Genomic DNA, 13,386 nt, shown 5'->3' on the forward strand with positions numbered 1-13,386 from the left:
TTCTGCCCCTCTTTTATCTTCGCATGCATGGGTACGCAAGCCGCTCTCACCCTCCCCCTTCAGCCGTTTTTATTTCCGTGTGATCACGCCGGTTGTCGAATCCTTTTCTTGTCTCCGCGTACTTTATCATCTCTGTGCGTGTGCGTGACGAGACGCAGCTGACCTGCGTTACCTCTCGTCTCTCCCTCTCTGCCTTTTTCTTGCTCTCTTTTCGTTTTCCTTTGTCTCCGCTTTCCCACCACCACCACCACCATCATTCCCATCTCCATCCCCGAGTGGGCTCTCCACCATCCTTCTCTTCTTTCACCCACAAGGCCAAGCTGGCCAAGCACTGCCCGCTCTCAGGGTTTGAGTGTCTCTCTGTCTATCGCGCGTGCCAGCATCCACGCTAACCCCCACCCCTCCCACCACTCCTTTCATTCGCTTCTTCGGCACCCCACCGTCTTACGACCGGTGTGCACCGAAGTGGGAGGCGGACGTGCAGTGCATACTATCAACCTCACCAGAGGGTACGGCACCAGGAAAACGAGACACGGGGGAAGACACGCGATGTCCGTGAGCTCGGACTCGTGCCACACGAGCGAGAACAGCGACAGTGCTGACGCGCTCAACTCCAACCGACCGCAGCGACTCTCGTTGATAAGGAAGCAGAGGTCCCTCACCAGCCCGTCGCCCCGCTCTCACACGCCTGCGCCGTTGTCGCATCTCACCTCGTTGACCACGGTAGCATCACAGCCTCCGAGTAAAAAGGATCGTGACCGCCGCAATGACTACACCAAACTGAGCAGCGAACCCAGAAAGAGGAGCAACACCGCAGCGTCCTCCATGAGGAGGGAGACTCTCGAAAGAGCATACGCTCGCCATGCATCCTCGGTCGGCACAACGGCCGCAGCTTCTTCTCTTCAGGCTTCGAGAGCAACGGACGTAGAGCCGTATGCGCGCACCAGTCCGACAACTTCGTCTCTCAACTCGGCAAGTTTTTCACTGACGCGCATGCGACCGAGCTCTGCTGCATCGCCAGCGACGGCGGTGCGCGGCGCCACACCGCATGCTCAGATCCGCAGCACCTCCAGGCCGGCATCGAGGTCTGTACCAGGATATCTCCACTCAACCTTCAGTAGCCGGGCCCACTTGCCAGTTCCACCCCCGGAGCTGCCCACCGCTGACGCCGCGCTGGCGCCCTTGCCGGTATCCGTGACGGGCACCACATCTTCTAATCACAGCATCGACACCGGATCAGCACCTCCGCCAACCACGAGCCCGCTGCCCAGCAGTATTGAGAGCGAGAGGAAAATGTGCAGCACGGACAACAACGGTGTGATTCGACCCGGCCGCACTCGGGTGTCCGACCTTGATTCACCAACAGGGACGCCAGCGTCGCCCGCCGTGATCCACGGCAGCCGTAGCAGGGGGTACGGCGGAGCCTCCGGGGCACGTGCGGAGGTGGCTATCTCACCCCCTTTTCTGCTTGATGGCATTGCGGCGCCGATCCTGACGCATCGTAACCCTATTACAGACCCTGCTCCGCACATCCACGGCGGAAAGCGCCGGAACCGTGTCACACTAGAATCTAGCTTCGCCAGCGTTTTGGAGGGGGCGGGCGGTGAGCCGGCGCCGGCGCCACCGCCGCCAGCCCTCATCCACAGCTCCTCACAGTCAGTGGAAGAGCAACTGGGCATCACTGCGAATGCTGCTGAAGATCCCCGTAGCTCGTCGACCCTGAACCACGCGTCCTCGCAGCCGCCTTGCACGCCGAAGCAGCAGCTGCAGAAGCAGCCGATGCATGCACACAATCCCTCGCAGTCTATGGTGGCCCTTTTGTCAGTACCGCAGACGCCACGGCGACCAGTCATCGTCTCCGAAGTGAAGGGTCGCCGCTTGCCCGCTCCGAACACCTCTCAGTTGAATGAGAAATTACAGATAGCGCGCACCGGCGAGGAGGCAGTTTGCACCGCTCTCCCCTCCTCACTGCCGGCGGCGTCTTACGGCGCCCCAATACACAAGGCTCGGCCAGTCCCGGCCTTCCCGCCTCCGCCGCCAGAGTATGCACCGGTAAGTGCGCATTCTGCGCAGACACTTCCGCACTCCTGCCCCTCTTCTGCTGGGGAGGATGGCCCGCCGTCGTCCACGGCACCACTTGATGCAGCAGCGGGCGATAGCACAGAGCCGCAGCCCAGTAAGGGGCCGCAGAGTCGCAGCGCTTCCTCTTGCACACCGGAAAGGGGTTCATCGTTGGAGCATCGCTCTTCAGCATTGCCGAGGTCTCCTTCTGCCGACGCGGCTGTATACTCTCCCGTTTCTGTGCAAGAGCAGCCGCTGTCCAAGGAAAGCATTCGCAGCGCTTCCTTGGAAACAACGGCTTCGGCGCATCTGTCCCCACGCAGCCCCAGCGCGCCGAGGTCGCCGCCTACGTCTGCGGCCACACCACCGTCTTCGGTCGGCCCTGCAGCCCAGCTATCGCCTTCCATGGACAGCGTGCACAATGACGTGGAAGAAGAGACCCCCGTCGCTAGAACCACGCCGCCACAGCCGGCACCGATGCGATTGCCAGAGCTGCACGTTGTCGCGGGCTCGGTGGTATCGGCTGCTTCTGAGAGGTCTCTATCATCGCACCGCAGCGGCTCGCGTTCCACACCGCTGGAGAACTTCGCGGCGCTTCTCGAGGACTTGCATGTGCTGTGGAAGGAGGAGGAGCCACTCACGTGTGATGTGTCGCCTGTCAGTCACGCGTCCAATGGGGCTTTTGATGGATGTACGTCGAGAAGCACCGCGAGGGTCATGGCGGAGCCAAAAGATGACGAGTCGGGCTCCGTGATGTACCCGGCGGATACAAGCGACCCCAATCGGGAGGGGCCGGAGGAGGCAGAACAGGTCCCGGAGAGCTTCTTGGATGGACCTCTTCGCGGAACCGACACCACCGGCCATGCGCCCATCACGCCGCGTCTTCGCCGCCGCATTGAGAAGGATCAGCGACGGGAACTGGAGATGCTGCGTGCTGCCACGAAAGAGCGCCATTCGGAGATCTTGGGATCGCTCGACTCGCCAGAAACGCTGATGCGGGAGTTGGAGCGGATGGAGGCGGACAGGGACGGACAAGAGGACGGTGGCAGAAGCACCACGCTCAACGTGACGGATGAAGTGGAGACGCCGCCAGCTGCACGATCATCTCAGAAGCGGCCACCGGCTGTGCCCGCGTCGTCGCGAACTTCGCCAACATCGTTGGTTGCACAAGGCAGCCGCGCCAAACCCGAGGGAAGATTGCCAGTGCGAGATGCAGGAAGAGCCGCTGCCCCGACCACGGAGAAGAGCTCCAACACCGAGTCGTCTGCACGGAAGGGCAGGCCGAGTGTGTCTGCTGCGTCTACTCCCGGGGCGAGGGTGCGAGAGAGAAGCCAGGCAGTGCTGCGGAGCTCCCGGCGGACGAATGCTCCGGAGAATGGCTCCACGGGCAACGGTGACGGCGTGTGCATCTCGACGCCTCGTGGACGAGCTGCCGGCGAGGCCGGCCCCGGGGCCAGGGGCGCGGGGATGCCCCCTTGCGGTGCAGTGTGTGGCGCTGCACCACCCTTGTCAACCACGGCGCTGAATAGTCAACTTACTGCGTCCGCGCCCGGCACTCCCGGTTCCGTTCGGGACCCTCGGCGGCGATCACCCGCCCCTACCATGACGGCCAGCGGTGGATCAGAGCAGCTGTCACGCATGGCTGCTCGGCGAGGGGATGGCCCCAGCGGATTATCAAGTGGCGCCGGCACCTCCCCGCCCCAGAGGGCAGCCGCGACGGCCTCGGACGATCTTCTGCCGGAGCTCTTCTCGGCGCAGGAGGCGGCGAACACCATCACCATTGTGTTTGACCTGGATGAAACGCTCTGCAACAACCGGTGCTTCACCGGACCTATACTTCGACCCGGCGCCGCGCTGCTTCTCCACACGCTGCGCGGCCTCTGCCCCTCACCTCGATACAAACTTATCGACACCCACACCCGCAGCCAGCATGCCTCGAATCGGCTGTATGACGAGGCAATGCACCGTATGGGAGTGACGCCGCTGTACCGCTCACGGGTTGCGCAGAGACAGTCGGCGGATGGCTACCGCCGCACTAACAGCACCGCTCCCGCTGGCACTATTGCGGCGTCGGGTGTCGACGCGTCCGGGGTTTCAGGTAAGACCTGTTCTGCTGGCTTGTGCAGCACCGGTGAGGCGCGTCCTGCCACGGCGAAGGATACAAACCCTCTTCGACTGGAGCTGGTGCTGTGGACGGCGAGCGAAGAGAGTCTGGCCCGGCGCGCCATGTGCCACATTGACCCGGCGAACAAGATCTTCGACGAAGCCATTTATCGCGACACGCGGTGGTATCGTGACTCGCACTACACGAAGGAGCTGTGCCGACTTGGCCGGTGCATGAATCGCGTGGTCATCGTCGAGAACTCGATCGAATCTGTCATTCGCAATCGCCAGAACTCCATCCTGGTTACCAGCTTTGTACGCAACCGCCTCGACCGGCAACTCTTCCTCGTGCGCGAAGTCCTACGAGACTGGGTTTGTGGCATGAAGGCGAAGCTGGCGGAGCAGCAGTACGCATCCCGCGCTGCCAGTTCGCTGCGGGAGAGCGTTGAACGTACGGCGGATAGCGATGTCACGTTGCACGCCTTCAGAGAAGATTCGGTTGGTTCCCGGGCCGGGGAGTCTGCCGAGGAGGGGGGCGAGAGTCCGGTGCCGCCACACTCGACGCGGCCGCCCGCACGCGTTGGCCGAAGTGAAAGCGGGCCAGCGGTGATGAATCATGCGGGCACACACCTTGGCGACAGAGACCCCATCAACGATAATTCTGACGGTAACGGCTCGCAACGTGGTGCAGCTCCTGAACTGGCCCTGTCAGCGCCGTGCCGGGCCTCCGCTCATGCTGTGTCGGTGCCCAGCTCGCCGCCGCGTTCCGCCCCTCGCCCCCTCAGTGCTATGGCGCGTCGCGCGCCAAACATTGTGGAGTTTCTGCAGCACCATCGGCTCATCTTTCCAGACTCGAACTTCCTTCGCTTCCAGCTTACGGGCGACGTCATGAAGCACCTGCAGACCAAGGAGGCCGCCCTCATCGCCGCTGCCCTCCACCCGCCGCAGACGGCAGCTGAACAAGCGGACACGCGGGCGGCGCGTTCCATCGGCTGCGGACCTGCTTCTCGCACAACCCGATCCGTGCGCGCACCACCGAACGTGCCGCCCTCCTCCACGCCTCCAGTAACTACTACCGCGCCTACCACGGCAAACCCGGCAGGGCCTGCACCAAGAACGCCGCAATCCCGCGCTGCTGGCCGTGCATCTCCTAGCGGGGGTGGGGCTGCAGAGGACGGCGCTTCCGCAGCTGCGACGCGGCTGCGTATTCCAGGGAAGGAGGTGGGCGCGGCGAGAACGCCTGCAGCGGCGGCGACTCCGACGTCTCCGTTGGGAGGACCCGTGGTGGGCGCCACTGGGAACAGCCGCCCCGGCCACTCATCCTCCAACGGTGTGGCTCGTGCGGCAATTGCAAACCGCGACCCGGCGGTGCGACCGCAGCGCACAGTGTCTGCGCCTCCCAAGCGTTCAGTGACGAACGAGACGTAGGGCTCGCGCGGCAGTGTGAGGGAGAAAAAAAGGAAGTTGAGCTGAATGACGCGTCGAGGGCCAACCCATTCTATCAAGGGCAAGGGAGAACGGCCACGGGGGGGGTGAAGGTCTGAGCACGTTCCGCGTGCGCGGACACGTGTGTGCGTGTGGCTAGAGCTCCTTTCTCTCCTCATTTTCCTCTCCCCTCTCGTGGCTGAGGCAGCATGTCGTATCCATGAGAGCTCGTGCAATGTGAAGCTCAGTGTCATCGGATCGACTTCTGGCGGTGCGCAGGGTGCAGGAGGCGCATTTAGGGGCGCATCTGCTTCCCTGAAACAAACTTGTCGACCACGGAACCGCCAGCGCGTCACGCCACCCTTCCCCCTTCCCCCCCCCCCAAACAGGGGTCGGAGCACCTTAACGACGGTTTGTGTGTGCGTTTGTGTGTGGGCACACCTCTCGGCTCATGGTGGCTCAGAGTCCAGTGCCCCTTCCCCCCACTCTCTTCAGAAGCCAGGCAACCCTCCTCCCTCATCTCTATCCCTGCCTATGCCAGAGCCACCTCTGGTGCTGGCAGGGCCGAGTGCCTGCGACGCAGCGCAGTCAGGGCGGTGCATTGCTGCGGATGGCGGTGGCCGGATCCTGGATGGTGCTGCTTGGGGGCGAACTGCGACAGTGAACACGCTTGTGCCATCCACATGATGGGCAGAGTGTCCGCGTGACTCGAACGCATCCCACCCCCGGCCCTCGCACGGCCCACTGGTGTGGGGAGATCTGAGCCGCCCCGAGGAGAGGGGGGTGGGATGCACCAGGGGTGGCAGCCGGCATAGCGGGGGAGCGGCTGTGAGGCGACCTGCACGGTGAAGGCTGGCCAGAGTTTGAGGCAGAGACGGTGCTGAGATGACTGGGCCGGCGCATTGCTGTAATGCGTGTGCCTAGCGTTGCTTCGCACCCCGCTGGTGGGGCCTGTGACAGACCCTGCGTAGAGCACAGTTGAGCTCGTGCTGTACGGGACATAGAATGGACACGCATTGGACCAAAAAGAAAAGGCGGAATGGGTAACAAGTGGGTGGGGCTGCTCGCCCTCCACTTCTTCTGTAGCTGGATCGACGACCGGGTCTACCGTTGCTACTGTTGTTCTCTGCGCCGTTATGGCTTGGTTCTCGCGCGTACAGCCGTTGGCCTCGTGCAATCTGTGTGTGCTTCTTGTCGTTGAATTTGCCTCTTCCGAACTCGCATCTTTTTCAGCAAGCACGGGTGAGTGTGCGTGGGCTGCTGCTTGCTCGAGTATCTCCACTCTGCTCCAGCGTCGCCTCTTTCTGTGTCTTTCTTTCTCCTGCCCAACCCCCCTTGCTCGCCACCCACGTACTCTCCTGCGACACCGCTATCCTCCCCTTCCTTCTCCCCGCAAGCCGTCGAAAGCTCGCCGACGCCATCTGTAGACGAGGAGCTGCCGTTGCCTGTTGCACGAACCCCGAGGCGCACCCAGTGGCTTGCTCTCTCTCTCTCAGCGGCAGTTGTGTTCCCTTTCAGTTCTTCGGCATATCCACGTTTTATAGCGCACTTCTGCCGTGGTCTTTTCTGAGGTGGCGGTGCCGGCCGCTCTGGTGCGTTAGGAAGCGCGTGGTGCTTGGTATCCAGCTGAGTATCAGTCGCCTGAACATAAGTCTACACGGACGTGGGAAAACGGCCCGGCGATGCGTATGCCAGTGTATTTTCTTTTCTCACATCGCGTGCAAGACTGGTGTGAGCGACAGTATCCTTCGCGCTAATTGCCATACCTGACCTGGAGAGGCTCGTAAAAAAGTCACATTAGAGTCACGGTCGAACATATAAACATCCAAATAAAAGGGAGATGGCCACTCGCTGCCCCGTGCCAGCCAGCCAGCAGTTGCGGGCGCGGCGAATGCTGATCACGTACGTGGCCTGCTGTTTGTCGACTGCGAGGAGCGCTTCTTGGAATCAGCGACGATGCTGCGTATTCTTTTCGATGGCCCCGCAGCCACCTTCGATGCCTCTCGCCAGCCCACCGCCCCTTCATGACACGATCGCGGCAGCGACGTCGAAAACCGCCCCTGAGGACTTCGCCGTCGCCTTTGCACGTGCTGCGGCCGACGTAGCCGATGACCTTCCGCAAGGCGGCAGCTGCGCTACCCATTTTCAGAGGTCGGCCCACCTTTCCGCCTGGACGGAGTACCTCGTCGGGTTACGCGGCGCACCTCCTAGCAAAACAGCCGAGGCACCTCAGGAGAGCGGCGGTGCCTCGATGAGGGTCTCGTCCTCTACCGCCGGGGCTCCTCTGACCGGCGACTTTGCGGCTGCACAGGATATGTTTCTGCACCATATCTTCGACGATGTTAAGGAAGCGGCATTGTACTCGACCACTCGCCGCCCAGAGGCGTTTCTGCGCCCTGAGCAAGCGGCGACCGACGTCACTCCTGCGGGCGAGTTTCAGTGGCAGCTTATGCCGCTATCAGTGGCGCTGAAGGACATGGAAGCTGTCCTGCAGGACATGCTCCTGCGGGAGCAGAGGGATTGCTTCAAAGGTGAGTCGGCCGGGTTCCCCGCCGACTCGGTGGTCGCGTTTTGGCGCGCCATGCTGGAGCAGGCATTCCTCGGACAATACTGTGAGCTCGCCGCGCTGAATGCCGGCGACGTGGCAGCACCCAGTGCGCCGCAACATTGGCTGCACCACATCTACCCTTACGACTACTCCCGGCAACCGGCAGGACTGCGACGGCGTCTCGAGAGTGGCATCCGTGCGCTTCTCTGCTCATCTGCCTACACACTTCACATGCACTGGGAGCAGCACATGGCGCGCCATCATCCATCGGATGGCGCTGCAACGATCTTGGGGCTCGAGTTTGTCATGCTTTGGTGGTGGGCTAATCCGGATCAGATGCCAATTGAGGTATCCCTCTCTGCGGCTCGACTGCCGCCACCGACGCGGCAGTCGTTGCGACAGCAAGAGTCGCCATCGGAGGCGGCTGCTTTGGGACACCACGAAGCTAGCAGGCGGCAGCCAGCCGCGTCACCGCGGCGAGCAGTGGATACCTCAATGGCACCGCCATCTGTTGAGCAGCATTTGCAGCGCTACCTCGCTCACCATTTGGGCTCGGGTAGCGCCGATGCGCATACCCATCCTCAGCATGAGCAGCAACTGCGGCAACAGCGGCGTCGCCATGCTGTACTCCGCGACGGTGGTCTTCTCTGTCCGGCAGCGGTGTTTCCTCCAGCATACCAAGACGCGCTCCGTGCACACTTGGCCCGCGTGCGCGACAGGAAAAGCCTGACCACATGCCCATTGTTCCTGCGCTTGGTGGAGGTGGCTCTGGCGGTGGCCACATCCGATGCGGCGGCCGTAAGTGGGGGCAACGTGCCAAGCTCGTCGGCACACCCCGCCCAATGCAAGCTTCTGAGCGCGGCTGCCCGCCGCGGTCGAGAAATCGCCATTCAGCTTTGCCAAGAGTGGCTGTGGCCAGTGGTATGCGGTCGCTCTTCTCCGCTCACGATGCCATCGATCGGGCAGGCGCCTCAGCGTTGTAGCGCCGCCGTCGCGCACGCGCCGCCACACGCCGAGTCGATGGAGACATTTGAGGACTGGGCTGTGCTGATAGCAGCCGTAGCGGCGGTGTCGCAGGTGCGCGGCAACCTGCTCGCGTTGCGGCGTGCGGGCGGAGCGAGTGTGCAAGGAAGGCGTGAAGGAGCGCATTGCGCGACCATCCCCGGAGCCGGCGGTAGCAGCAGTGAAGAGGCGGATGCTGCGACGTTGGATAGAGGCACGAGCCTCGCTCACGTTCGTGACCACCTCTATATGCCTCTGATGCGAGCCTTGCTGGCCGACCGCGAAGATGTGTCGTCCAGTGACGACGAGCGTTCTGTCGATGTCTACGGTGTGACAGTGCCAGACGACATGCCTGGTTGGGTGGCCCTTGTATTCGCGCGCGTGTCCGCCTGCTTTGAGGAGGCCGGGATGCTGCAACGCGACGTAGCCCGCCAGCCTGCGACCCCTGCGCGGCTCTGGTGCCTTCTCTTCCACGCCATGTGTGACGCGTTCCCCGGCGTCTTTCATTCGCGCAACACCGTGACGGTCATGTGGACGCTGCTGGCGCTCGAGGGAGTTTGCGCGGGGCCGTCGCTCTACTACAGCACCTATCGCGCGACAAATGCCGGCAAAACACAGACGATGTCCGCGTGGCTGAACACGCTGGCAGTTTGGAACAGCTCCATCGTAGGTGCTACCGAGCTTGCCCAGTTGAAGACACTGCCGAGCTGCGCCGGTGAAAACGAAGGTGTGGCTGCATGCGCGCTGTGCCCGCAGACAGAGAGGTGCCAGCGGACCGCGTTTGTTCTCTCGACTGCCGTGGTCGAAACTTCAGCTAACGATGGTGATCTGAGACCCTCGGGAGTCGGAGCGTCTCCGGCACACTCGCGACAAGGGAGGAGGCGCGGTAGAGTGACGTCTCTTCCCTCGTTCGCCAGTACCTTGTCTCCTGCATTACCACTGCAGCGGAGCTCCGCAGCTGCACTCGCCCAAGCGCAGGCCCATCTCACCTCCTGCGTGGAGCTGTCTGAAGAGGTGGTGACGGTTTCCATCGAGGTCTTCCGGCGATACGCAACGCTGCCGGTGTCGGTGCCTGGCGTGAGGACGCTGCCCTCCATCGAGACTGCTGCATCGGTGCCCCACGTGGGAGAGGAGCGACACCGCCATAACGGCGACAGGCTACCGACAGAGGCGGCGTTGTTGCGGCCTCGGGGGCACCCATCATTGATGGTGCTTCTCCGCCTTCTTCAGGTTGTGGCACTGTTCGGTGAAGCCGGAAACCCCGCATCTGTCGGCGATCCTGGTCTTGTCCAATGCGTGGTGGATGATGTGATGCGTGCATGTCATCCTGCGGTTGCTGCGTACCTGCGCAGGCTGCGCGTCTACGCGGCGGCAGCGTCAGGGAGAAGCGGTGCCCTGGCGCTGCTACACAATGAAGCACTGCAGAGTGCACTAGATAGCCTTCCTCCCTCACTAGGGCGGCAGCGTCTCATGAAGGCGTTGCTGTGGTCTGGACTACCAGCCTCCGCGTTGGAGAAAGGAAAGGCGACCGAGGCAGTAGTGTACGGCAGCGGCTCTCTTGCATGGTATGTACTGGAGAGAAATCAGCAGCGGTTCCTCGCCTTCAACGAACACAACACGTCTGCCGCCGCATCCATCGACACGGCGGACGGCAGACACCACAAGCGGCAGCCATTCTCCACCCACGAGAGAAGCGAAAGAGGCAGCGGCGCAGGCGATGGCACGAACAGTTTCGCAGAAGTGGTGTCTTGCTTGGATGAGGTTGTGAAGCACCTTTGGCAGTTGGCGATCGCTATCCCAGACACGGCCCGTGTTGCCCTCTTCCTTTACCCGTACGTGAAAAATGTCGTGGTAAGGCGCACTAGCCAAGACACAGCCGTGAACTCTCCGGAAACGGACGTCAACTGTTCTGATGAAGGCGCGTCGGCGCCAACTAGCTGCGACAGCGATGGGGTGGCCGACAATGAACCCGAGTCCGCCCGGGTGAGCAGCGACGAAGACACATCACCCGCCTTGTCCACCGCCGCTGCTGGCGAAGACATACCCGATGCGTTGGAGTGCGAAAGCGGCGCCCTCCTGGAAGGCACAGCAGACGAGTGCCTCGACGCCGAAGTCGAGGGGGTCGACGTTACTGCGGACTGGGGCACGAGCACTTTGCCCGTGGAGGATGACTTCGACGACGTGGCGGCCGTCGTGCCTGCAGCAGAGGACGCGCACGCACCACTGATCGCCGCCTCGCTGTGGGACTCGCGCGCGGCGGTCAGATCTTCTGTGACCCGCGATGCAACGCAGCATGAAGACAACGACATCACACCCGTGCGCAGCCATGACGAACACGGCGTAAAACATGGGGACTCGACGGAAGGCGCAGACAGCTACGACACACCGACGCACCATGACGACTATCGCGCGCTAGCACACGCGCTGCTACTCGCCACACCTGCGGCGCAGCACATCTTCTCTTCGCTGCTCGAGGTGCTCTCTTGGACAGCCACGCCGCAGACATCTTCGACAGACAGCGCGACGAGCTGGGCTCTCGTCTGCCCTCTAGGCCATGCGCAACTGTCAGGTGACATTGGTTGCCATTGGCGCGCACGACTGGCTGCCAATTACGGCAAGTGCGTGTCTGTGTGGCAGGCGCACTGCCATCTCACCAGCGCGAGTGCAGCGGCCACGCCGGGGGCGGCCGTGCTGTGTCGGCCACAGACCATAGAGCGCGTCGCTCTTCTCCTTTTGCAGTCGTGCCCTGACGTCTATGTACTGGGGCTGCTACTCCTTGCGATGGCGGGTGGCGCAGCGGATACTCAGGACGTGTCGCGCAGTGCAGCGGAAGCGTTTGCACGTCGTCTCCGACGCACTGGCTCGCTGCTTCCGTGGTCAGTCGAGTCGTCTCTGGCGCAGCTTCTTTTTCACGCCGGTGTGACGGCTGCGAGTGTGCGACGGTGGCGCGCGGAGCGTGGGTTGACAGACGGCTCGGCGGTGCGCTGCGGCACGGTAGGCGCTGCCTCCGCAGCGCTCCTGCATGTTGCGGACCATCGCAGGCTGCTGCAGCGCGTGCGAAAAAACTCGGGCACAGTTGGCGGTGGAGGCGGCACCAGTGTTGCCGATTACGAGGTGAAGCGTGATCTGCTGCTGAGCATGGGCAGCCTACTCCTCTGCTCTCTGCAGCAGCGGGGTGCAGCGGGGTCGCAGTGCCATGAACTGTATCGGTACAATGCTTACGTGAACGAGTTTCTTCTTCACCGCATGCCCGCCGTGGAGACCGGACGGTTTTCGCCATCGTCGTCGTCGCCGGATGTGCCCATCACCGCCCTGCGCGTCCTTCTCCCGTCTGCGCAGCTAAGCAGTCCATCCCCTAGCAGCATGCCGCCGCAGCAGGTCGTCTCCCTGAGAATCGCGTGGCAGCGCCGCATCGGGCGTTCGGACAGGGCGACACTGCGAAGGTGCTTCCAAAGAACAGATGCCTGTGCAACTACGGTAAAGCACGACGGCACCTACTGCGACAACTTCGCTTCCGTACAGAAAAAAGAGCCCATGGGCGAGAACGAAGACTACGCAGCAGCATTCGCCTAACGTCACGGCACAGCCAAGATTTTTGTGCCTGAAAGTCTAAACAGCTCCAAAGCATGCCGAGCTCTCTGCCTATCACCTCTTCTTGCCTCTCACACTGGCACTGCGCACACCACGACGACCACCGCGCAGCGCTACCGCTGCTGTCTTGTGCAGTGAGTTGCTTGCCTCACTGCTCACAGATTTCCCACAACCATAGACACTCCCGCACGCACCGCCGCGACGCGGGCGAGAGGCGGGTAACGTGCGATGCCGGCGACACCTGCCGGTGCTGTGCGCGCTGCCTCTGTCTCGCCGTAAGACCAAACGGCGCTTCCTTGTCCGCTTCTGTTTGCGGGACATGACGCCGCGCCACTGCCGCGTCTTTTTCTTGCCTGCTGTGAGGAGCGGCCGCGGCCCTTGGCGCCCCCCCTCCCCCTGCGTCTCCGCCGGCGGCGGCCATCTGTGTCACACCCCATCTCCCCCGCTTTCTCTCCCCCCGTCTCTCCTGGTCTCGAAACAACCCCGACATTCGGAAATATGCTTGCACGGCGTTGCGCTCGTGCCACACACACACACGCACACACACACCGGCCAGTAACCTTCCCCCAACCCCCCTCCTCCACACAAAGCATCCCCTTTCTTTTCGCCTTTCGCCACTCTGCCATCATGCGTGAGATCGTTACCTGCCAGGCCGG

At 62.7% G+C, this 13,386-nt stretch overlaps 3 protein-coding genes across 3 annotated transcripts; all 3 read left to right on the top strand.

Moving 5' to 3' along the window:
* Positions 1–549: 549 nt before the first annotated feature.
* On the top strand, positions 550–5,592 carry LDBPK_330840 (hypothetical protein, conserved; the record flags this gene model as incomplete). The annotated part of the gene is made up of 1 exon (XM_003863860.1): positions 550–5,592. One exon carries the CDS (start codon positions 550–552, stop codon positions 5,590–5,592), a length of 5,043 nt encoding a protein of 1,680 aa, XP_003863908.1.
* Positions 5,593–7,840: 2,248 nt separating this feature from the next.
* On the top strand, positions 7,841–12,712 carry LDBPK_330850 (hypothetical protein, conserved; the record flags this gene model as incomplete). Its single annotated transcript, XM_003863861.1, has 1 exon — positions 7,841–12,712. One exon carries the CDS (start codon positions 7,841–7,843, stop codon positions 12,710–12,712), a length of 4,872 nt encoding a protein of 1,623 aa, XP_003863909.1.
* A 645-nt stretch (positions 12,713–13,357) lies between these two features.
* Positions 13,358–13,384, top strand: LDBPK_330860 (beta-tubulin; the record flags this gene model as incomplete). Its single annotated transcript, XM_003863862.1, has 1 exon — positions 13,358–13,384. A coding segment is annotated over one exon (27 nt), but the record flags the coding sequence as incomplete, so codon positions are not given.
* Between the last annotated feature and the right edge of the window lie 2 nt (positions 13,385–13,386).

The sequence above is a fragment of the Leishmania donovani genome, chromosome 33, assembly GCF_000227135.1.
Source record: "Leishmania donovani BPK282A1 complete genome, chromosome 33".
Lineage (NCBI taxonomy): Eukaryota > Euglenozoa > Kinetoplastea > Trypanosomatida > Trypanosomatidae > Leishmania > Leishmania donovani.